At 42.1% G+C, this 26,335-nt stretch overlaps 1 protein-coding gene across 1 annotated transcript in view; it reads right to left on the reverse strand.

Moving 5' to 3' along the window:
- Nucleotides 1-26,335, reverse strand: part of TBC1D19 (TBC1 domain family member 19) — an 885,000-nt gene that overhangs the window by 711,848 nt on the left and 146,817 nt on the right. Inside the window, exon 5 of the mRNA XM_053704075.1 lies at nucleotides 16,610-16,684. Coding sequence (XP_053560050.1) covers nucleotides 16,610-16,684 — 75 coding nt within the window. The remainder of the gene's footprint in view (nucleotides 1-16,609; nucleotides 16,685-26,335) is intronic.

A 26,335-nucleotide genomic window follows, 5' to 3' on the forward strand; every position in this document is an offset into this window, starting at 1 on the left:
ACAGGTATCTTCCTCTGAATCAGACATGTTTAACACACTAGCAATAAACATGCAACTCGGTTACAATCTTATTTAACAAAAACGTACTGTGCCTCAAGAAGCACTAAACGATTAAATGACAGTTGAAATAATGAACTGAAAAACAGTTATAGCATCACTCTTTAAAAACAACACAACTTTTTAGCAAAGGTTTGTTCCCATTAGTAAAATAACACTAATTAAATTTTAAACATAAAAATTACAGAGCAACGTTTTAAATCACAGTCACTATATAAGTCTCACAGCTCTGCTGAGAGAATCTACCTCCCTTCAAAGAAGTTTGAAGACCCCTGAGTTCTGTTAGAGATGAACCGGATCATGCAGAAATACAAGAGTAACTGACTGGAAATTTTTGATGCGTAGCAAAGAGCGCCAAAAACGGCCCCTCCCTCTCACACACAGCAGTGAGAGAGAAACGAAACTGTCATAATTAAAACAAGCAAACTGCCAAGTGGAAAAATAATGCCCAAATATTTATTCACTCAGTACCTCATTAATGCAAACGATTCTACATTCCAGCAAAAACGTTTAACATGAAAAATACCTATTAAAAGGTTTAATGTACTTTTACAGAGTAATTCCGGTGAAATACCATCCCCAGAATACTAAAGTGTAGAGTATACATACATGTTCATTATAACGGTATGGCAGGATTTTCTCATCAATTCCATTCAGAAAATAAAAACTGCTACATACCTCAATGCAGATTCAACTGCCCGCTGTCCCCTGATCTGAAGTTTTTACCTCCCTCAGATGGCCGAGAAACAGCAATATGATCTTAACTACTCCGGTTAAAATCATAAGAAAAACTCTGGTAGATTCTTCTTCAAACTCTGCCAGAGAGGTAATAACACGCTCCGGTGCTATTGTAAAACAACAAACTTTTGATTGAAGTTCTAAAAAACAGAATTTATGTTTACCTGATAAATTTCTTTCTCCAACGGTGTGTCCGGTCCACGGCGTCATCCTTACTTGTGGGATATTCTCCTCCCCAACAGGAAATGGCAAAGAGCCCAGCAAAGCTGGTCACATGATCCCTCCTAGGCTCCGCCTACCCCAGTCATTCGACCGACGTTAAGGAGGAATAATAGCATAGGAGAAACCATATGGTACCGTGGTGACTGTAGTTAAAGAAAATAAATTATCAGACCTGATTAAAAAACCAGGGCGGGCCGTGGACCGGACACACCGTTGGAGAAAGAAATTTATCAGGTAAACATAAATTCTGTTTTCTCCAACATAGGTGTGTCCGGTCCACGGCGTCATCCTTACTTGTGGGAACCAATACCAAAGCTTTAGGACACGGATGAAGGGAGGGAGCAAATCAGGTCACCTAAATGGAAGGCACCACGGCTTGCAAAACCTTTCTCCCAAAAATAGCCTCAGAAGAAGCAAAAGTATCAAACTTGTAAAATTTGGTAAAAGTGTGCAGTGAAGACCAAGTCGCTGCCCTACATATCTGATCAACAGAAGCCTCGTTCTTGAAGGCCCATGTGGAAGCCACAGCCCTAGTGGAATGAGCCGTGATTCTTTCGGGAGGCTGCCGTCCGGCAGTCTCGTAAGCCAATCTGATGATGCTTTTAATCCAAAAAGAGAGAGAGGTAGAAGTTGCTTTTTGACCTCTCCTTTTACCTGAATAAACAACAAACAGGGAAGATGTTTGTCTAAAATCCTTTGTAGCATCTAAATAGAATTTTAGAGCGCGAACAACATCCAAATTGTGCAACAAGCGTTCCTTCTTTGAAACTGGTTTCGGACACAGAGAAGGTACGATAATCTCCTGGTTAATGTTTTTGTTAGAAACAACTTTTGGAAGAAAACCAGGTTTAGTACGTAAAACCACCTTATCTGCATGGAACACCAGATAAGGAGGAGAACACTGCAGAGCAGATAATTCTGAAACTCTTCTAGCAGAAGAAATTGCAACTAAAAACAAAACTTTCCAAGATAATAACTTAATATCAACGGAATGTAAGGGTTCAAACGGAACCCCCTGAAGAACTGAAAGAACTAGATTGAGACTCCAAGGAGGAGTCAAAGGTTTGTAAACAGGCTTGATTCTAACCAGAGCCTGAACAAAGGCTTGAACATCTGGCACAGCTGCCAGTTTTTTGTGAAGTAACACCGACAAGGCAGAAATCTGTCCCTTCAGGGAACTTGCCGATAATCCTTTTTCCAATCCTTCTTGAAGGAAGGATAGAATCCTAGGAATCTTAACCTTGTCCCAAGGGAATCCTTTAGATTCACACCAACAGATATATTTTTTCCAAATTTTGTGGTAAATCTTTCTAGTTACAGGCTTTCTGGCCTGAACAAGAGTATCGATAACAGAATCTGAGAAACCTCGCTTCGATAAAATCAAGCGTTCAATCTCCAAGCAGTCAGCTGGAGTGAAACCAGATTCGGATGTTCGAACGGACCCTGAACAAGAAGGTCTCGTCTCAAAGGTAGCTTCCAAGGTGGAGCCGATGACATATTCACCAGATCTGCATACCAAGTCCTGCGTGGCCACGCAGGAGCTATCAAGATCACCGACGCCCTCTCCTGATTGATCCTGGCTACCAGCCTGGGGATGAGAGGAAACGGCGGGAACACATAAGCTAGTTTGAAGGTCCAAGGTGCTACTAGTGCATCCACTAGAGCCGCCTTGGGATCCCTGGATCTGGACCCGTAGCAAGGAACTTTGAAGTTCTGACGAGAGGCCATCAGATCCATGTCTGGAATGCCCCAAAGTTGAGTGACTTGGGCAAAGATTTCCGGATGGAGTTCCCACTCCCCCGGATGCAATGTCTGACGACTCAGAAAATCCGCTTCCCAATTTTCCACTCCCGGGATGTGGATAGCAGACAGGTGGCAGGAGTGAGACTCCGCCCATAGAATAATCTTGGTCACTTCTTCCATCGCTAGGGAACTCCTTGTTCCCCCCTGATGGTTGATGTACGCAACAGTCGTCATGTTGTCTGATTGAAACCGTATGAACTTGGTCCTCGCTAGCTGAGGCCAAGCCTTGAGAGCATTGAATATCGCTCTCAGTTCCAGAATATTTATCGGTAGAAGAGATTCTTCCCGAGACCAAAGACCCTGAGCTTTCAGGGATCCCCAGACCGCGCCCCAGCCCATCAGACTGGCGTCGGTCGTGACAATGACCCACTCTGGTCTGTGGAATGTCATCCCTCGTGACAGGTTGTCCAGGGACAGCCACCAACGGAGTGAGTCTCTGGTCCTCTGATTTACTTGTATCTTTGGAGACAAGTCTGTATAGTCCCCATTCCCCTGACTGAGCATGCACAGTTGTAATGGTCTTAGATGAATGCGCGCAAAAGGAACTATGTCCATTGTCGCTACCATCAACCCGATCACTTCCATGCACTGAGCTACGGAAGGAAGAGGAACGGAATGAAGTATTCGACAAGAGTCCAGAAGCTTTGTCTTTCTGGCCTCTGTTAGAAAAATCCTCATTTCTGAGGAGTCTATAATTGTTCCCAAGAAGGGAACCCTTGTTGACGGGGATAGAGAACTCTTTTCCACGTTCACTTTCCAGCCGTGCGATCTGAGAAAGGCCAGGACGATGTCCGTGTGAGCCTTTGCTCGAGGGAGGGACGACGCTTGAATCAGAATGTCGTCCAGGTAAGGTACAACTGCAATGCCCCTTGGTCTTAGCACAGCTAGAAGGGACCCTAGTACCTTTGTGAAAATCCTTGGAGCAGTGGCTAATCCGAAAGGAAGCGCCACGAACTGGTAATGTTTGTCCAGGAATGCAAACCTTAGGAACCGATGATGTTCCTTGTGGATAGGAATATGTAGATACGCATCCTTTAAATCCACCGTGGTCATGAATTGACCTTCCTGGATGGAAGGAAGGATAGTTCGAATGGTTTCCATCTTGAAAGATGGGACCTTGAGAAATTTGTTTAAGATCTTGAGATCTAGGATTGGTCTGAACGTTCCCTCTTTTTTGGGAACTATGAACAGATTGGAGTAGAACCCCATCCCTTGTTCTCTCAATGGAACAGGATGAATCACTCCCATTTTTAACAGGTCTTCTACACAATGTAAGAACGCCTGTCTTTTTATGTGGTCTGAAGACAACTGACCTGTGGAACCTTCCCCTTGGGGGAAGTCCCTTGAATTCCAGAAGATAACCCTGGGAGACTATTTCTAGCGCCCAAGGATCCAGAACATCTCTTGCCCAAGCCTGAGCGAAGAGAGAGAGTCTGCCCCCCACCAGATCCGGTCCCGGATCGGGGGCCGATATTTCATGCTGTCTTGGTAGCAGTGGCAGGTTTCTTTGCCTGCTTTCCCTTGTTCCAGCCTTGCATTGGTCTCCAAGCTGGCTTGGCCTGAGAAGTATTACCCTCTTGCTTAGAGGACGTAGCACCTTGGGCTGGTCCGTTTTTACGAAAGGGACGAAAATTAGGTCTATTTTTTGCCTTGAAAGGCCGATCCTGAGGAAGGGCATGGCCCTTACCCCCAGTGATATCAGAGATAATCTCTTTCAAGTCAGGACCAAACAGCGTTTTCCCCTTGAAAGGAATGTTTAGTAGCTTGTTCTTGGAAGACGCATCAGCCGACCAAGATTTCAACCAAAGCGCTCTGCGCGCCACAATAGCAAACCCAGAATTCTTAGCCGCTAACTTAGCCAATTGCAAAGAGGCGTCTAGAGTGAAAGAATTAGCCAATTTGAGAGCATTGACTCTGTCCATAATCTCCTCATAAGGAGGAGAGTCACTATCGAGCACCTTAATCAGTTCATCAAACCAGAAATATGCGGCTGTAGTGACAGGGACAATGCATGAAATGGGTTGTAGAAGGTAACCCTGCTGAACAAACATCTTTTTAAGCAAACCTTCTAATTTTTTATCCATAGGATCTTTGAAAGCACAACTATCCTCTATGGGAATAGTGGTGCGTTTGTTTAAAGTAGAAACCGCTCCCTCGACCTTGGGGACTGACTGCCATAAGTCCTTTCTGGGGTCGACCATAGGAAACAATTTTTTAAATATGGGGGGAGGGACGAAAGGAATACCGGGCCTTTCCCATTCTTTATTAACAATGTCCGCCACCCGCTTGGGTATAGGAAAAGCTTCTGGGAGCCCCGGCACCTCTAGGAACTTGTCCATTTTACATAGTTTCTCTGGGATGACCAAATTTTCACAATCATCCAGAGTGGATAATACCTCCTTAAGCAAAATGCGGAGATGTTCCAATTTAAATTTAAAAGTAATCACATCAGATTCAGCCTGCTGAGAAATGTTCCCTAAATCAGTAATTTCTCCCTCAGACAAAACCTCCCTGGCTCCCCTCAGATTGGGTTAGGGGCCCTTCAGAGATATTAATATCAGCGTCGTCATGCTCTTCAGTAACTAAAACAGAGCATCCACGCTTACGCTGACAAGGGTTCATTTTGGCTAAAATGTTTTTGACAGAATTATCCATTACAGCCGTTAATTGTTGCATAGTAAGGAGTATTGGCGCGCTAGATGTACTAGGGGCCTCCTGAGTGGGCAAGACTCGTGTAGACGAAGGAGGGAATGATGCAGTACCATGCTTACTCCCCTCACTTGAGGAATCATCTTGGGCATCATTGTCATTATCACATAAATCACATTTATTTAAATGAATAGGAATTCTGGCTTCCCCACATTCAGAACACAGTCTATCTGGTAGTTCAGACATGTTAAACAGGCATAAACTTGATAAGAAAGTACAAAAAACGTTTTGAAATAAAACCGTTACTGTCACTTTAAATTTTAAACTGAACACACTTTATTACTGCAATTGCGAAAAAACATGAAGGAATTGTTCAAAATTCACCAAACTTTCACCACAGTGTCTTAAAGCCTTGAAAATATTGCACACCAATTTTGGAAGCTTTAACCCTTAAAATAACGGAACCGGAGCCGTTTTAAGCTTTAACCCCTTTACAGTCCCTGGTATCTGCTTTGCTGAGACCCAACCAAACCCAAGGGGAATACGATACCAAATGATGCCTTCAGAAGTCTTTTATAAGTATCAGAGCTCCTCTCACATGCGACTGCATGCCATGCCTCTCAAAAACAAGTGCGCAACACCGGCGCGAAAATGAGACTCTGCCTATGCTTTGGGAAAGCCCCTAAAGAATAAGGTGTCTAAAACAGTGCCTGCCGATATAATTATATCAAAATACCCAGAATAAATGATTCCTCAAGGCTAAATAAGTGTTAATATCAATCGATTTAGCCCAAAAAATGTCTACAGTCTAAATAAGCCCTTGTGAAGCCCTTATTTACAATCGTAATAAACATGGCTTACCGGATCCCATAGGGAAAATGACAGCTTCCAGCATTACATCGTCTTGTTAGAATGTGTCATACCTCAAGCAGCAAAGGACTGCAAACTGTTCCCCCAACTGAAGTTAATGCTCTCAACAGTCCTGTGTGGAACAGCCATGGATTTTAGTTACGGTTGCTAAAATCATTTTCCTCATACAAACAGAATTCTTCATCTCTTTTCTGTTTCTGAGTAAATAGTACGTACCAGCACTATTTGAAAATAACAAACTCTTGATTGAATAATGAAAAACTACAGTTAAACACTAAAAAACTCTAAGCCATCTCCGTGGAGATGTTGCCTGTACAACGGCAAAGAGAATGACTGGGGTAGGCGGAGCCTAGGAGGGATCATGTGACCAGCTTTGCTGGGCTCTTTGCCATTTCCTGTTGGGGAGGAGAATATCCCACAAGTAAGGATGACGCCGTGGACCGGACACACCTATGTTGGAGAAACTAAGTATAATCACCATAGTCCTCTCACACCTCCTATCTAGTCTTTGGGTGCAAGAGAATGACTGGAGGTGACGTAGAGGGGAGGAGCTATATAGCAACTCTGCTGGGTGAATCCTCTTGCACTTCCTGTAGGGGAGCAGATAATATCCCAGAAGTAATGATGACCCGTGGACTGATCACACATAACAGAAGAAAGTTATTTTTCAGTTACTGAAATGAACAGCAGCCAATCAGCATCAGCAGTGCTGAGGTTATGAACTGTTTTACTGTGATCTCATAGTAAACTTACTTAAACTGAATAGGCAAATAACATGAGTGTGCATGAGGCACGCTCCCTTGCAAGTCCCAGGACAGTTATATTGATTTGCTGCTTAAAGTTTTTTACAATGGGGTGTGAATACTTAGGACATTTTGAGGTAAATCTTCCTTTTTTTACATATAGATGGACAGGTGATATTTTCTAGTCAACTTTTTACAGCTATGCAGCATCACTTTCAAGTGTTTAATGTCCCTTTAAATAAACAATTAATACTTTGCACACAAAATTTGAAGGGACATGAAAAACATAAATTATGCTTACCAGATAATTTCATTTCCTTCTGTACAGGGAGAGTCCACAGCTGAATTTCTTACTTGTGGGAAATACTGAACCTGGGCACCAGGAGGAGGCAAAGACACCCCAGCCAAAGGCTTTAATACCTCCTCACTTCCCTCATCCCCCATCCCCCATTTATTCTGCTGAGGGAACAAGGAACAGTAGGAGAAATACCAGGGTGAAAAAGGTGCCAGAAGAAAAAGTTAAAATTTAGGGCCTCCCATCGGAGAACACGGGCGGGAGCTGTGGACTCTCCCTGTACAGAAATAAAGGAAATTATCTGGTAAGCAAATGTGATCCATAGTAGCCTCATTTTAAAAGACCCAAAAGGACATCACTGCTCTTGTAGAAAGAGCCATAATTCTCTGAGGAGGCTTGTGTCCCGCTGTCTCATAATCCAACCGGAAGATACTCCTCAACTAAAAGATAAGGAAGTCGAAGATGCCTTCTGATCCCAAATAGATAACAAACAGAGAAAAAAAATCTGTCTTTTCCTATGTAGCCTGAAGATAGACTTTCAAGGCACAACTCCATATTATGTGGTAAATTTTCCTTATAGAAGAAGGAATAGAACATAAGAAAGGAACCACAATTTCTTAATTGAAGTTGCGATCTGACACAAACCTTAGGAAGAAATCCTAACTAGGTTCTCATAATAGCCCTATTATCGTAGAACACCAGATAATGTGGGTCGCATTGCAAGACCGCAATCTTAGAGACTTCTGCATGCAGAAGCAATATTTAGACGGAAGGAATCTCCCAAGATAACAACTTATTGTCAACCTTACGCATAGGTACAAAAGTAGCCTTAAGAAGAATATCTAAGCTCCAAGGAGGAGCATCAGATCGACACACCGGCCTGATCGTAGTCAAAGCCCTAACAAAAAACTGTACGACCGGAAGCTCAACGAATCTCTGAGTAGTAAAAACAGACATGGCCAAAACTGTCCCAACAAGGAACTAGCTAAGAGGCCCTTCTCCAGAGAGGAAGAAAGGGATCCTGGCAGACTAGAATAGTGTACCAGGATGAACCACGCTCTTCACAGATGAAGGGGGTCCTCCACGCCTTATGATAGATGGCGAGGAACCGGCTTACGCACTTGAAGGAGAGGACCATAATCTCTCAGAAACCCCTCTCTTGGCTAAGACTAAGTGTCATCTTGCAGTTCGCCTCAGCGAAATAAGATTTGATGAAGCAAAGGGGCCTTGTTCCAGCAGATCCCTGCGACAAGGTAACCTTCCTGAAGGGAAAGACGACATCCCCATGAACCTGCGAGCCACGATCTTTGCGGCCACAATGGAGCAATCAGAATCCCTGATGCCTGCTCCTGCTAGGTTCAAGCCACCACTCGAGGAAGGAGTGATACGGCAAAAAATAAATATTGTATTGAACCACCAAGGCACCGCTAATGCATCCACTAGCTCCATCTGAGTATCCCTGAACCACGACCTATCTGTTGGCAACTTGGTATTGAGACAGGACGCTGAGACTCTAATCCGGCGTCCCCACCCAGATAGAAGTATCCAAAAACCTCTCGGATAGAGACCTTATCCCCAGATAAAGGAATGTCTGTAGACCACACCCGGAGAGTGGATCGCAGACAGCGAGCAGTAGTGGGTCTGCGCCCTCTACCAAACCCGAGATACTACCCTCATCGCTAGGGAGTCTTTCGTTCTAACTAGAATCTATAAACTGGGACTAACCCAGTAGTCAAGGCAATGAAGAAATATAGGAGCACCGGGTTTAGCGTAAAACAAGCAACTTTATAAGCATATTGTTAAAACAAAAGGGTAAACATTTAACCCTAGGATAAAAACTGAGATTTTAGGTATAAAGAGCAACACAGGCTGACATGTTTCAGCACAACGCCGTACTCCAAGCCTTTGATAAAACAATTTACAGTGGTTTACTTAAAATCAATCCCTACATTCCTATTGGTCAGAAGGTACACGCCTCCTATTCATTCTGACCAATCGGCTACCTTTTGTGAACAGTGTCCCTCCTCTCAAACGTCTAACAGCTCATTCAGTGAAATCTAACTAGCGATCACATTACAGCCTACACAGTGTAGCTCAAGCACCAATCCCCTGTTGCCACACTCCCCACTGATAATATTCACGGGAGTTAGTTCAACACAGGACTACACAGGGAAATGGTGTCTGAGTAAAGGCACCAATTTAGAATATAAATATATATATATAACTGTGACTCTCAAAATGGTCTGCAGAGCTAGAGTGTATTTAACTGTGACTCTCAAAATGGTCTGCAGAGCTAGAGTGTATTAATATCAGCTCTAGACTTAGGTCACTTCCAAAGGCACATTTAAAACAACAGATATGCTGAGGACCGTCAGAGTACTCGAAAATTTAAAAAGGTGGAAAAAATTCAGGGTAATCTCTGTCATTCGACTGCAGGTTTGAAAATACTAATACAGCAGGGAGAATTTGATATGTTTCCCATTCCTAATTACTAAATCTCCTTTTAATATAAAGGGATTATTATAGGAGCCACATAGGTACAAGTATTAAGGGTAATGAGAGAAAATAGGGGAAATAGTTACCTGCTATTGACTGTGAAACCCTCATCCTAAAAAGCCTAAATGCACCCATGAGATCATGTGAAGTGTAGGATAAGCTCTCCTAAAACTGGTACTTTATTAGAATGTACCAATAATAAAACTTCCACGGATAATATGAAACGAACACTAACCTATGATAATACTAATGATAATGATAAAAAGACTATAGTTTGTATAATGTCTAGATCTTAAAGACCTTTCTGAATATAAATACAAATATAAATACACAAGTGAGTCATGGACTATCTTACTGAGTTACGTTTTTTCCTCGGACTCAAATGACCTCCACTTTTGTTCACCGGAAATTAATGAGGTCAAATTCGGAGTTGAGGCCCCCTGGTATCCTTGTTTTTAACCTAAATATCCAGTAAGCCTCCCTTTCCTCTAGTTTCCTAGCTCTGTTCTTGTTGTTTCTTGTTCCCACCTAGAAATCTGGCCCTGTCTAGTGATTTCACTTCTCTCCTTTCTTTAAGTATGGTGGGAACAGGAAACAACAGATTACTCCCCAAGTGAATACAGAAGTAAAGACTGTATTCATGACTGAATACTCGCAACAATATCCCCAAATTTGCCAGATAGTTAGGAAACATTTTCCATTACTCCTAGCTGATGATGGGCTCCAAACCACAGTGGAGAAAGGGATTATATTTGCTTACAAGAGGGGTAGAACAGTAGGAAATAGAGTGGCCCCAACGAGATTAAAAACTAGAGTGGTGGATAACTCCTCTTGGATAAGATTTAATGGAATGTACACTTGCAACTACACTGCTTGTGTAGCTTGTGCTAAAGTCAGATTGGGTGACAGTTTCAGCTCCTCAGTCAAAGGAGAATGTTCAATATCAAAATATGTTTGAATTGTCGCTCTACTTACATTGTATACTTAATTTCCTGTACCCAATGTGAACTCCAATATGTGGGTCTTAGTACCAGAGAAGCAAGGGTCAGGATTAAGAAACATCTAGCAGATGTCAGGGCAGGCACTCTCACCACGCCACTTATTAAACATTTTTCACAATTACATGATAAGGATGTGAGAAGTTTTAGGTGGAATATAATAGAGAGGGTTCTTCCAGTCAGTAAAGCAGGGAACAGAGCTAGGAAACTAGCAGAAAATTAGGCTTACTGGATATTTAGGTTAAAGACAAGGATACCAGGGGGCCTCAACTCCGAATTTGACCTCATTAATTTCTGGTGAACAAAAGTGGAGGTCATTTGAGACAGAGGAAAAAACGTAACTGAGTAAGATAGTCCATGACTCACTTCTGTATTTATATTTGTATTTATATTCAGATGGGTCTTTAAGATCTAGACATTATACGAACTATATTCTTTTTATCATTATCATTAGTATTATCATAGGCTAGTGTTCGTTTCATATTATCCGTGGAAACTTTATTACTGGTACAATTTAATTAAGTACCAATTTTAGGAGAGCTTATCCTACACTTCACATGATCTCATGGGTGCATTTAGGGTTTTTAGGATGATGGTTTCACAGTCAATAGCAGGTAACTATGTCCCCTATTTTCCCTCATTGCCCTTAATACTTGTACCTATGTGGTTCCTATAATAATCCCTTTATATTAAAAGGAGTTTTAGTAATTAGGAATGGGAAACATATCAAATTCTCCCTGCTGCAATAGTATTTTTAAAACAGCAGTTAAATGATAGATTACCCTGAATTTTTTTCACTTTTTACATTTTCGAGTACTCTGGCGGTTCTCACAGCATATCTGTTTTAAATGTGCCTTTGAAAGTGACCTAAGTCTAGAGCTGATATTAATACACTAGCTCTGCAGACCATTTTGAGAGTCACAGTTATATATATATATATATATATATATATATATATATATATTCTAAATTTGTGCCTTTACTCAAACACCATTCCTCTGTGTAGTCCTGTGTTGAACCAACTCCCATGAATATTATCAGTGGGGAGCGTGGCAATAGGGGATTGGTGCTTGAGCTACACTGTGTAGGCTGTGACGTGATCGCTAGTTAGATTTGACTGAATCAGCTGTTAGAGGTTTGAGAGGAGGGACACTGTTCACAAAAGGTAGTCGATTGGTCAGAATGAATAGGAGGTGTGTACCTTCTGACCAATAGGAATGTAGGGATTGATTTTAAGTAAACCACGGTCAATTGTTTTATCAAAGGCTTGGAGCACGGCGTTGTTCTGAAACATGTCAGCCTGTGTTGCTCTTTATACCTAAAATCTCAGTTCTTATCCGAGGGTTAAATGTTTACCCTTTTGTGTTAACGATATGCTAATAAAGTTGCTTGTTTTACGCTTAACCCAGTGCTCCTATATTTCTTCATTGCTATTATAGTCACTGGCCCCAGTGAGCACGGATGGTGTAGCAAGTCTGCAGGGAGGTGGTCATTGGTCCTTGACTCGCAAACAGTCCCAGGTACTACAGGTTGCCAGCCGTCTGGACAGGATACACAGCGGCTGCAGAAGCTATGAGGGCGAGTGTTGGTTAGTCCCTCTTCCCTCCCCCCCCTTGAAGGGATTAAACAAGGGCTAATCTGTAGCACGCTAAGGAGGAGACCGCTAGACCGACAAAATGAACCAATAACAGCTTTGAAGAGGAATGCCGACCTGTAAATCATCATGCTTATTTTTATCACTTGATGCAATTATATATTTATATATGTTCCTGGGACATGTCGTATTTGCACACAGGGGAAGTGGCAAATACATTTAGAGATCACAGACTTTACCCACTAAAATCTTATGTCTATATAGGTATATGTTTTGCTCTCATTAGAGCTGCCTTATTTAGGATTATATGAATATATAATTAGTTGATGTTTTTTCAGATTCTATATATAGCCCTAGAGTACTAGTGGTGAAGTAGAGTCTACATTCTCCATATTTTGTTCACTTTTTTAGTAGCAAGGCCCTCAGAGCAAAAGATTGCCCGAAGATCCAAAAAAATTAAATCGGAAGGGAAACCTTCTGACACCACAGGCCCCATGCCCTCTTGGCACGCCTTCACCATCCTGACAGACCTGTGACCGGAGTCCAAACCGCTCCGGATGATCTGGACAAAGACACTAGAGAGCGATTCTCTCAACCAGTAGTCCAGGTAAATCTGTTAAAACAGATTCGAAACAGCGCCGCTCCACTGCCTCAGCATACACCGAGCCTCAGCTGAAAAGAGACCTAGCAAAAGGAATGAAGTCCAAGATGGACCCCATGACAAATCAACACCACCCCACACAGATGATGAAGCTAATATATAACTTCCCAAGTCCGAAAAAAATGTCTTCATGTCTATGAAGACAAAATTAGCATCCAGGAAACCACCCTGGTGCCTACACCGGAAAACTCTCGTCTAGATATTCTTCTATCCCTGAAGATCAAGGAAGACAGATGAAATCCCTAATGGTCTTCTATCAGAGGAGACAATGGCAATTAAACCAGATCATCTAGACTAGGGAAGCTACCGCCAGCTCAAAAGAAACCCTAGATTCCTAAAAGGCTCTAGAAGCAGTAGCGAGACCAAAACGGAAAGAACAATGTACTCAAAGTACTGGTCCAGAAAAGACAACCTTAGGATCCGGAAGTGTTCCCTGAGGAGGATTGAAAAAGTATGATAACCTTCCTCAACAGTGGTCCCGCGCTGCTCTTCCCGTACAAGGTGCCAGAAGAATAAAATAAGGACGCCCCACATAAATTACGGGTGAGGAGCTGTCGAATCTCCTGAGAGAGTTATTAAAAAAAAATAAAAAATGAACACTCCCAAGAACCACTCAGACTCGAGAGTCCTGGTAAGTGCTTTACTAGAAACAAAATAACACAAACATTATTGTGAAAAATCGGCGCCCCTACTAGACCAGCCATGCCGATAGTCGCCACATGTCTGAAAAGTCGCGTAACAGCAGAACTGAATACAAGCAGGGCCAGCTCGCAACAGGGTTACCACTGCCAAGCAGACTATTCTACTCTCAGAGAGAGGCAGAAAATATTTAACAGATTAACATGGAACTAACGTGTTCCTAACAACTTCAATAGAAGCAAAATCCCGAGCATGGATCCCAGAAAAAAAAAGTTCCCGCAGGAACTATTATAAGGAAAACCAAAAAATTATCCTACCGGACAAAATTATAACAACCCGCAACCCGAAGGTTAACTCCCAAAAAAAGAACTGAAGGCCCACAGGACCCGCCTAACGGAAGACCTGTTCTACAAAACTGGGAAGGATCTCGATAACAAGACGTAAAGGAGATTATACCCCCCCCCCCCATGTCTAACAAGGTTGTGTCATTCGAAGAAAAAGCTACCGAGACCTGAGACCGGAGTCCAAACCGCTCCGGATGATCTGGAAAAAGACACTAGAGAGCGATTCTCTCAACCAGTAGTCCAGGTAAATCTGTTAAGACAGATTCGAAACAGCGCCGCTCCACTGCCTCAGCATACACCGAGCCTCAGCTGAAAAGAGACCTAGCAAAAGGAATGAAGTCCAAGATGGACCCCATGACAAATCAACACCACCCCACACAGATGATGAAGCTAATATATAACTTCCCAAGTCCGAAAAAAATGTCTTCATGTCTATGAAGACAAAATTAGCATCCAGGAAACCACCCTGGTGCCTACACCGGAAAACGCTCGTCTAGATATTCTTCTATCCCTGAAGATCAAGGAAGACAGATGAAATCCCTAATGGTCTTCTATCAGAGGAGACAATGGCAATTAAACCAGATCATCTAGACTAGGGAAGCTACCGCCAGATCTGGATTCTGGCCATTGCCAAAAGAAACCCTAGATTCCTAAAAGGCTCTAGAAGCAGTAGCGAGACCAAAACGGAAAGAACAATGCACTCGAAGTACTGGTCCAGAAAAGACAACCTTAGGATCCGGAAGTGTTCCCTGAGGAGGATTGAAAAAGTATGATAACCTTCCTCAACAGTGGTCCCGCGCTGCTCTTCCCGTACCAAGGGTAAAGCGGATCATATAGTCTCCCTCTGGAACAAGGATACATGATAAGCTTAAGGACCCAAATAGGATGGGAGTTCCCACCCTCTATGGGACCACGAAAACAACGGTTTGAATAATATCTCAAACCTCACAATGCGATAGGCACCGGGACAATGACTCCAAAGGAGAACAAAACCCGCACCCACCTGAAATAGATTACCTCTCTATGTCTGGAAGACAGGATCAAGAGAAGAAAAACTGCCCTACAAGGCTGAGATTTGAAGCCTAGCTATGACCTCTATGACCCATGGATCCTGTACATCCCTGAATCAAGCATCTGAAAAGAGCGAAGGTCAGTCCCTAATGCGATCCAAGATAGGACCTGGAACTGGTCCCTCCTGCCAACCTAGGTTAAGCAGACCTCTGCTCTGCTTGGACTTATTCCATGACTGAGTCGGCTTCCAGAAACACAGAGCGGAGATCTTCGCTGGGCTTTAATGCGGTTAAAGCCCAGCAGAGATCTCTGACGCTGGGCTTTAACCGCATTAAAAGAACAAGAAAAAAAAAATGTTCTCTCATTAAATGGTAAAAAACGCAGAATAGCGGAACCAAAGGAAAACTTTCTCTCAAGCAGAAGAAAGATTAGATTCCGAAGCAATATCTGTCAGAGCGATTCAAAGCCTGAACAGAACAAACCTGAAGCCCTAGCTTTGGGGCTAGTAATCTGCAAAACTCCCAGATAAAAGAATTATACGCTCCAAGGCCTTATATTCTAAAATATCGAGGGATCATCACCTCGAATCGAGACGCTTCATTAGGAAGTCTCCAGAAACTGCGACAATCTATCTGTGATGAAGGGCAAAGAATGACTGGAGATGAGGGAAGTAGGGGAGGTATTTAAGCCTTTGGCTCCTCCTGGTGGCCAGGTTCAGTATTTCCCACAAGTAAGGAATGCAACTGTGGACTCTCCCTGTATTAAGAAGGAAATCTGAGTTACACAAATGTAATTTGTTCTCTTGGTATCCTTTAATGAAAATCATATGTACGCATCCTCAGCAGCAGTAACGCCCTACTTAGAGCTAGCTGATAATTAGTGACTACACACGTCTTTATTGGCTCACTGGATGTGTTCAACTATTCCCTAGTAGTGTGCTGCTGTTCTGGAGCTGACTTTAACTATGTGTTTAATCCCTTTGCAAAATTTAAACCCACAGTTATATACAATAAATAATAAAATCACTCATGAGCATAGCTCTACAATGTGTCTTACATATGAGACATACAAATTGTCCTTGCCATTATTTTTTGTAGCACACCCAATCATGAAAACTTTACACATTCCAGTCTTTCTGTTTCTTTTCTAGTTTGATGTATAATGTTCTGTTTGCCCCTTTTTCTCCCCAATAATTGCACCTCCACTAGGGATGTGCATTTGTGTGATTTGTTGTATTACGAATGCCATATATGGCCCCCAGAAGAAGTATGCAGCTCTTTTTGATGACAGATGTCTTCTTTTGAAAGTGCAACACACAAAGATCTGGATTTTCACAGATTGTGCTGTAATTTCACACAAAGAAATCTGACATTGCAAAATGCCAAATGCTGATGCTTGTGTACCCAAAAGTATATCAACAGCCTAAATCTTAACTTAAATTACAGTATAATTTTTTTTCAAGTAAAATATTAAGTGCAAAATAACGTACCTTACGTGCTAGTGGAATGCTAAGTTCTGTGCACATGCTGTTCAAACTCTTTAGAATGCGTTTCTCCCAACTTGCCTAGAACAAGTAACAGAAAAAAAAACCAGAATGAAAATAGTAACCAAATACTGCACTGTATAAGGCCAGTGAAAATATTTTAAATGTGTCACATGGCATGAATTTTATGTATATACACACACATACATATATATATATATAATATTTTCTATATAATAAAAACTTATGAGCTTATATGGTTATGATTGTTTTGTTTGTTTGTTATGTTTTTGAACTAAAATTTGAAGTACACTAATTCCAGAAACACGATCTTAATTAAAATTAATCTAGGCCATGTGACACTCAGACACATGGGCTACTGGTATATATTCAGGTCACATAGATGAGATGTATTATCACAAAACCATACTGCAAAAATATGTTTCAAATTTAATTTTAAATGCACTGTTTTAAAGGGATATTAAACCCAATTTTTTTTCTTTCATGATTTAGACAGAGCATGCAATTTTAAGCAAATTTCCAATTTACTCCTATTATCAAATTTTCTTCGTTCTCTTGCTATCTTTATTTGAAAAACAGGAATGTAAAGTTTAGGAGCCGGCCGATTTTTGGTTCAGCACCTTGCTGATTGGTAGTTAAATATTTATTTATATGATGTAATACAAATAATCACATTGAGTATTTTCTTTTTTCTTTTTTTGTGCCCATTTGTGCCATTTGGCACAAAACAAATGCCAAGAATGGTGGCCGCAAGCTGAATTTGGTATTTTTTTCTTGTGAAGGTGCAGCAGACTAAACTCTGTGCAAATCCAGATACTAGTGTGTTGTAAGTTCACAAGAATAAATCTGGCTCTGGAAATTGCTGAATTCAGCTTGTGGTAGTCAGCTTTGACATTCGTTTAGTGCCGATAGATATAAAAATATATATATACATACAGTAAAAATTAACAAAAATAAGTGCATAGCAGTTAGCAACTTCAACTAGGGTTCTGGGGAAGACAACAGCTGGACAAAAAATTTTGTTGAACTGAGAGAGTGAGGCATTAATGTGAGGTCATAGCAGACCGGGAAAAACAAATTATGCTTACCTGATAAATTTTCTTTTCTTCTGATGGAAAGAGTCCACAGCTGCATTCATTACTTTTGGGAAATAAGAACCTGGCCACCAGGAGGAGGCAAAGACACCCCAGCCAAAGGCTTAAATACTCCTCCCACTCACCCAGTCGTTCTGCCGAGGAACAAGGAACAGTAGAAGAAATATCAGGGTGAAAGGTGCCAGAAGAATAAAATAAGGACGCCCCACATAAATTACGGGTGAGGAGCTGTCGAATCTCCTGAGAGAGTTATTTTAAAAAAAAAAAAAAAAATGAACACTCCCAAGAACCACTCAGACTCGAGAGTCCTGGTAAGTGCTTTACTAGAAACAAAATAACACAAACATTATTGTGAAAAATCGGCGCCCCTACTAGACCAGCCCTGCCTATAGTCACCACGTGTCTGAAAAGTCGCGTAACAGCAGAACTGAATACAAGCAGGGCCAGCTCGCAACAGGGTTACCACTGCCAAGCAGACTATTCTACTCTCAGAGAGAGGCAGAAAATATTTAACAGATTAACATAGAACTAACGTGTTCCTAACAACTTCAATAGAAGCAAAATCCCGAGCATGGATCCCAGAAAAAAAAAGTTCCCACAGGAACTATTATAAGGAAAACCAAAAAATGATCCTACCGGACAAAATTAAAACAACCCGCAACCCGAAGGTTAACGCCCAAAAAAAGAACTGAAGGCCCACAGGACCCGCCTAACGGAAGACCTGTTCTACAAAACTGGGAAGGATCTCGATAACAAGACGTAAAGGAGATTATACCCCCCCCCCCATGTCTAACAAGGTTGTGTCATTCGAAGAAAAAGCTACCGAGTTCCATAACCCATAAGGGTAGGGCGAGCCCGCATGTAACGAAAAACACAGCACTCTGGAAAGGTTACTCCCTCAGGGAGCTGCATATGTCCTCCCAGGTCCGAGAGACCCGGGATAATCGGGGCACGAGCACAATCACAAACGAACATCCGGACTCTGCAGTCGAGCCAGCATCCAAAGGATGTAGAGACGAAAACGCGCCACCACCTCCGGGGGGAACAAAACACTCCCATCCGAGGAGGGAAAAGACATAACTTGGGTTACCCGCATGTGTAGTATTAGAAGGGAGCGGTAGGGAACTCGCCTCCCGGAGGACAGGGCCCCAGAGGCAAAAGGCTCAACAGTCTCTTGAATCCCCGAGTTCGAGGAACAAGGAGCTCTAGAACGGCCTGAGGAACATAACTGATGGACCTGTGTCCAAGGGTCCTATTCACACTCATCACAGGACAAGGAGTCTGACCCAGAAAGTTGACCCGTTACAACATCAGTATCCTCCATAGTTGGATTCTTAAAGTGGACTATGAAACCAAAATAAAAACGGCACCAGACACCCCCAATGACTGGGGCACTCACTACCTCATAACCAGACCGCAGCAGACTATTACTCAGACGACACACAGAGAGGAATGCGGAAATGGGAGACACGGACGTAAAACGCCCGGTAACCAGGTGAACAGTCCAAAATAAAAAGCGCTCCCAACCGTAAAGTCGCGTCACTTTGAAAGCCTATATGTTCCAATCCAAGAGCCAGAAAAACACTACACATAAGCAGGTTAAATCACATAATAAAAACATGATTAAAAAAAAACCCTGTTCAATTATCCCCCTCGGGAGATATTAACCCTTGATTCCAAGATACTAAAGGAGTTCTATTGAGACCCTGAATTTGACCTAACAAATGCGTTACAGTGCAATCAGAGAAGGTAAATGAAAGGATCTTACCAGAATCCACGCCATGGAACAGGAACACAGCCCTTTAAGTGTGACGAATAGTAGCATCGCCTCCGCCATGGACTTGAGAGAGGACAACGCCAAATGCTGAAAAGAGAGCTGTAAATACGAGTTGGGTTGGTGTCGCAGGGGAAGCTCCCACTGCATCTCCGGACTCTCACTTTTGCCCAAGCCTTCACACGAGAGACTGAAAGGACTACTTAAAATTCCAGTTTCTTGTCGAAGAGTAGCACCCTCCATAAGAAACATTAATATAGAAAAATTAAAATAATAAAAAGAAAAAACTTCTGACACTTCTCTGACAACCTCCTGGGACGAAAGGCAAAGAATGACTGGGGGATGAGGGAAGTGGAAGGAGTATTTAAGCCTTTGGCTGGGGTGTCTTTGCCTCCTCCTGGTGGCCAGGATCTTATATCCCAAAAGTAATGAATGCAGCTGTGGACTCTTTCCATTTAAGAAGAAAATTGTTTTATAATTATCCTCTCTCATCTGTCTTTCTCCACTCCCTCCTCTCTTAAATCTCTATTTTTACCCCCTCCCTTCTCTCACAGGCCATATCTTCTCTTTACACTCTCTCTCCTCTCTCATTCTCTCCACTCTTTCTTAAATCTTGTTCTCCACTCTTACTTTTCCTCTCCAATCTCTCTTTGCCCCTGTAACAGTAACAGTCTAAGCACTGATGGGATCCCTATTGCCCTAGAGCACTGGTTTTCAAACCTGTCCTCAGGCCTCCCCAACAGTCCAAGTTTTCTGGATTACCTTGGATGAGAGAAGGAAAATAACCATGTTTACTAATTAGCTGATTGTTTCACCTGTGCTCTAGTTCAGATATCCTCAAAATGTGACCCGTTAGGGGGAGGCTTGATGACAGGTTTGAAAACCGGTGCCCTAGAGGAACATAATATCCTTGCCCTTTCATGGATATATCATATCCCTTCAGATAATATTTGTAACAGGTAGCCCAACATTCACTCATTAACTCTTACTCGCCACTGTTAAATTTTCACTCGCCAATGGCTAGTGGAAATTTTGAGCCATATATATATATATATATATATATATATATATATATATATATATATATATATGTATATATATATACATATACTGTATATATAAATCTCCCATATGTATCTGCACTCACAATTCAGTCGGGTCAACTACCAGGGTCAGAATATCAGGTTTCTTCAATCAAGGACTGCACTCGCTGGATTTAGGCAAAAAGGAAATGTATGCTTACCTGATAAATTAATTTCTTTTACGACATACCGTGTCCACAGGTTTTATCCTTTACTTGTGGGATATAATCCTCCTGCTAACAGGAAGTGGCAAAGAGCACCACAGCAGAGCTGCTATATAGCTCCTCCCTTAACTCCTCCCCCCAGTCATTCGACCGAAGGTATAGGAAGAGAAAGGGAAAGAACTAACAAGGTGCAGAGTTGACTAAAGTTTATAAAAAATAAATCCTGTCTCAAAATGACAGGGTGGGCCGTGGACTCGGAATATTGTAAAAGAAATTAATTTATCAGGTAAGCATAAATTTCCTTTTCTTTTACAAGATATACAGTCCACGGGTTTCATCCTTTACTTGTGGGATACCAATACCAAAGCTTTAGGACACGGATGAAAGGGAGGGACAAGACAGGAACCTAAACGGAAGGCACCACTGCGTGAAGCACCTTTCTCCCAAAAATAGCATCAGAAGAAGCAAAAGTATCAAATTTGTAAAATTTGTTGAACAGAAGCATCGTTTTTAAAAGCCCAAGTGGAAGCCACAGCTCTAGTGGAATGAGCCGTAATCTTTTCAGGGGGCTGCTGTCCAGCAGTCTCATATGCCAGGTGGATGATGCTTCTCAGCCAAAAAGAGAGAGAGGTAGCCGTAGCTTTTTGACCCCTACGCTTCAAAGAATAAACAACAAACAGGGAAGATGTTTGACGGAAATCCTTGGTCGCTTGTAAATAAAATTTTAAAGAGCAAACCACATCCAAATTATGTAACAAACGTTCCTTCTTAGAGGAAGGATTAGGACACAAGGAAGGAACCACAATTTCCTGATTAATATTCTTATTTGAAACAACCCTAGGAAGGAATCAAGGTTTAGTACGCAAAACCACCTTATCAGAATGGAAAATAAGATAAGGGGAATCACATTGTAACGCAGAAAGCTCAGAAACTCTACGAGCCGAAGAAATAGCTACTAAAAACAAAACTTTCCAAGATAACAGTTTAATATCTATGGAATGCATGGGTTCAAACGGAACCCCTTGAAGAACATTAAGAACTAAATTCAAGCTGCATGGCGGAGCAATTGCTTTAAACACAGGCTTGATTCTGATTAAAAAGAAAAAGGATGGAAGCTCTCCAATATGCCAAATTTATTTCTTTATTAGAATAATTGCAGAGTCAAACAACCACGACGTTTCGGGGTAATGTGCCCCTTAATCATGTGTTAAATGTTTGTACAGATACACCTGTTTAAATAGCTTCACTGGGATTTTAACCCTTACAATCTTTCAAAGCACATAGCTTCTATGGGTTAGCGCCATCTATTGTTCAGGTCAAGGTATAATCTGATACAAAAGTTAAAAACAAACAGCTATGAAGCCTCAAATACAAAGCAGTTTCATGAATAACCTATCAATCATTGCATATAATTTACACAAAAGTGTTTGTAACAAATATATTTACAAAATGTCACATAACAATGATATTGGGTTTGATCAGACACTGAAAAAAAAATATAAAAAAATATTCAATTAATAAAAAACTGCCCAATTAATTTCTCTGTTTAACCCCTTCAGTTCCAGGGTATCAAGGTGGAAGATCCAAAAGGTCTCACGCTGTTTGAGTAAAACATCCCTATTACCACCTCTTCTAGGGACCTTGATCTGTTCAATCACCTGGAACCGAAGCTGACTAACATGATGACCTGCTGCTATAAGATTTTGAATAGATGCAATTCAGAAGTTGAAGAGTTTGGCCAAATGCCAATGCCAGCTTACAAGCGGAGCAAAAGCTTGAGAGATACTTTAATTAACATTATATCACTAAGAAAAGCTTAGGCTGTTTTCCTTGTCTTGGGTGCAGTAATTGTAACTCTCTATATTTTTTACACCCACATAGTGGACATAAATTTTATTATAGGGATTATTTTACATGCAATAGTAGTTATGTTATCTACATGATTAAATGCCCATGTGGGAAGGCCTATATTGGCGAGTCCTCTAGAAGGATACGTGATCGCATAACAGAACATAAGAGCAATATCAGATGTAAGACACTGACAGCTCCTGTTGCTTATCATTTTATAGCAGCAGGTCATCATGTTAGCCAGCTTCGGTTCCAGGTGATTGAACAGATCAAGGTCCCTAGAAGAGGTGGTAATAGGGATGTTTTACTCAAACAGCGTGAGACCTTTTGGATCCACCTTGATACCCTGGATCCGAAGGGGTTAAACAGAGAATTTAATTGGGCAGTTTTTTATTAATTGAATTTTTTTATTTTTTTATATTTTGTTTCAGTGTCTGATCAAACCCAATATCATTGTTATGTGACATTTTGTAAATCGCCACGCTATAAGAATTACTGAAGCCCTCTCCTGTTTGATTGTGGCAATCACAAAAGGAAGGAGAGGAAAAGGTGGAAACACATAAGCCAGGTTGAACGACCAAGGTACGGCTAGAGCATCTATCAGTACAGCCTGGGGATCCCTTGACCTGGACCCGTAACGTGGAAGTTTGGCATTCTGTCGAGATGCCATCAGATCCAATTCCGGTGTGCCCCATTGATGAATCAAGGTTGCAAACACCTCCGGATGGAGTTCCCACTCCCCTGGATGAAAAGTCTGACGACTTATAAAATCCGCTTCCCAGTTTTCTACTCCTGGGATAGAGATCGCAGACAGATGGCAAGAGTGAACCTCCGCCCATCGAATTATCTTTGATACTTCTATCATCGCTAGAGAACTCCTTTTTCCCCCTGATGATTGATATATGCCACAGTCGTGATATTGTCCGACTGGAATCTTATGAATTTGGCCAAAGCCAACTGAGGCCACGCCAGCAGCACGTTGAATATCGCTCTCAGTTCCAGAATAGTGATTGGCAATTGAGACTCCACCTGAGTCCACACACCCTGAGCCTTCAGGAAATACCAGACTGCACCCCAGCCCAGGAGACTGTCGTCCGTCGTTACTATTACCCAAGATAGCCTGCGGAAGCACATCCCTTGGGACAGATTGTCCTGTGACAACCACCACCGAAGAGAGTCTCTGGTCTATTGGTCCAGATTCAACTGAGGAGATACATTTGCATAATCCCCATTCCACTTACTGAGCATGCACAGTTGTAGTGGTCTGAGATGAAAGCGAGCAAACGGGATATCCATTGCTGCTACCATTAGTCCGATGACTTCCATACACTGAGCCACTGATGGCCGATGAATGGACTGCAGAGCTCGGCAAGTATTTAGAATCTTTGAATTTCTGACTTCTGTCAGAAATATTTTCATGTTTACCGAGTCTATCAGAGTTCCCAGGAATGGAACTCTTGTCTGTGGAACCAGTGAACTTTTTTCTACATTCACTTTCCAACCGTGAGTTCTTAGAAATGACAACACAATGTCCATGTGAGATTTGGACAGACGATAGGTTGACGCCTGGATCAAGATATCGTCCAGATAGGGCACCACCGCTATGCCTCGTGGCCTGAGAACCGCTAGAAGGGACCCTAGAACCTTTGTGAAGATCCTGGGAGCCATGGCCAACCCGAAAGGGAAGGGCCACAAACTGATAATGTTTGTCCTGAAAGGCAAATCTTAGGAATTGATGATGATCCTTGTGGATAGGAATGTGAAGGTACGCATCCTTCAGGTACACAGTGGTCATATATTGACCCTCCTGGATCATTGAAAAAAATTGTACGAATGGTCTCCATTGCTCTCTCAGAACACAGAAAAAAAACCACAGACTTTTTCACTCAACTGCTTCAATTGCCATCTAACTTACTACAGACACATTGCTCTCTCAGAACACAGAAAAAAAACCACAGACTTTTTCACTCAACTGCTTCAATTGCCATCTAACTTACTACAGACACATTGCTCTCTCAGAACACAGAACAAAAACCACAGACTTTTTCACTCAACTGCTTCAATTGCCATCTAACTTACTACAGACACATTGCTCTCTCAGAACACAGAAAAAAAACCACAGACTTTTTCACTCAACTGCTTCAATTGCCATCTAACTAACTACAGACACATTGCTCTCTCAGAACACAGAAAAAAAACCACAGACTTTTTCACTCAACTGCTTCAATTGCCATCTAACTTACTACAGGTAGCCTTCTGGAAAACAGCTTCCCTCCCACCCTACCCCTCAACCCACCCACCCCAAGCTCATTTCCTCATTTATAGATAGTCTCCCACACAACTTTCACTCTCCTGAAATGACAGGTGCAAACACTGATCAGCACATCCTTCCATTCCCTTAACCCCATTGAATACACAGTACTTTTATTATATTATGTTTCATATACCTTTTGTTCCCTTATGCAATTGTTACAGTAATTCTGTGTCTTATGTTTTTAACTGGTTCCCAATTCTGTAAAAATTCTCAATATATTCATATTCCTTTTTGCTACCCTTTGTCTCTATAACAAACTACACTATTCAATTACTCCTTCTCCCTCTCCACCTGCACTGTTCATTAGCCTATCTCTCTTAAACTCACCTTACTTTTCTACTCATGGATTTTACCTATTCCTAAACACTCTCTCTACCCCCTGCAGCTCATCTCAAAAGCAGTCTCACTACTGCAAATCTGTATCTCATCTCATGTCACTCTCCCTCTTGCTTCTACTTACTGCTGGTGACATCTCCACTAATCCTGGTCCCCAACCACTGACAAGCCGTGCACATCCATGTGTACCATCTTATAGACTCAGAAAACAAAACTCTGCACACCTTACTCACATTCCTCTTGCATCTAAAGCCACTACCCCTTTCACTTGTGCACTCTGGAACTCTCGCTCTGTTTGCAACAAACTCACTTCTATACATGACCTCTTCATCTCCCGCTCCCTCAACCTTCTGGCCCTAACAGAAACCTGGCTCTCTCCCCTAGACACTGCATCCACTGCTGCTCTGTCACATGGGGGTCTCCACTTCAGCCACACTCCTAGGTCTGGTAATAGACAAGGAGGTGGTGTAGGTATTTTACTTTCCTCTCGTTGCACCTTTCAACAAATACACCCTATCTCTTCCCTCACTTTTCCCTCATTCGAAACCCACATGATTAGCTTATTCTCCCCTCTCTCTGTACGTATGTCATATACCGACCCCCTGGCTCCGCAACTCAATTTTTAGATCACTTGGCTGCCTGGCTACCCTATTTCCTTTCCTCAGACACCCCTGCCCTCATTCTTGGCGACTTCAACATCCCCCTTAACAATCCCACTGCCTCATCTGCTAAACAACTTCTGCAACTCACTTCCTCTTTCTGTCTGTCACAATGGACTGATTCTCCCACTCACAAAGACGGTCACTCTCTTGACCTGATCTTTAGCTATCGATGCACTCTCTCAAACTTCTCAAACTCCCCTTTTCTTCTTTCTAACCACCATCTCCTTACCTGCAACATATCATCCCTTCCTACAACTCTCCCACCTTCTACTCCTCACACCAAACTTCACAGGAGCATTAGGTCTTTAGATCAGCAACAACTTGCTAATTCCCTTAAACCGCTCCTCTCATCCTTCTCCTCCTTTTCCTGCCCTGAACAATCTATCTGCCAGTATAATTCCACCCTTATATCCGTCCTTGACAATCTCGCCCCTCTT

Source organism: Bombina bombina, chromosome 2, assembly GCF_027579735.1.
Source record: "Bombina bombina isolate aBomBom1 chromosome 2, aBomBom1.pri, whole genome shotgun sequence".
In the NCBI taxonomy this organism is placed as follows: Eukaryota; Metazoa; Chordata; class Amphibia; order Anura; family Bombinatoridae; genus Bombina; species Bombina bombina.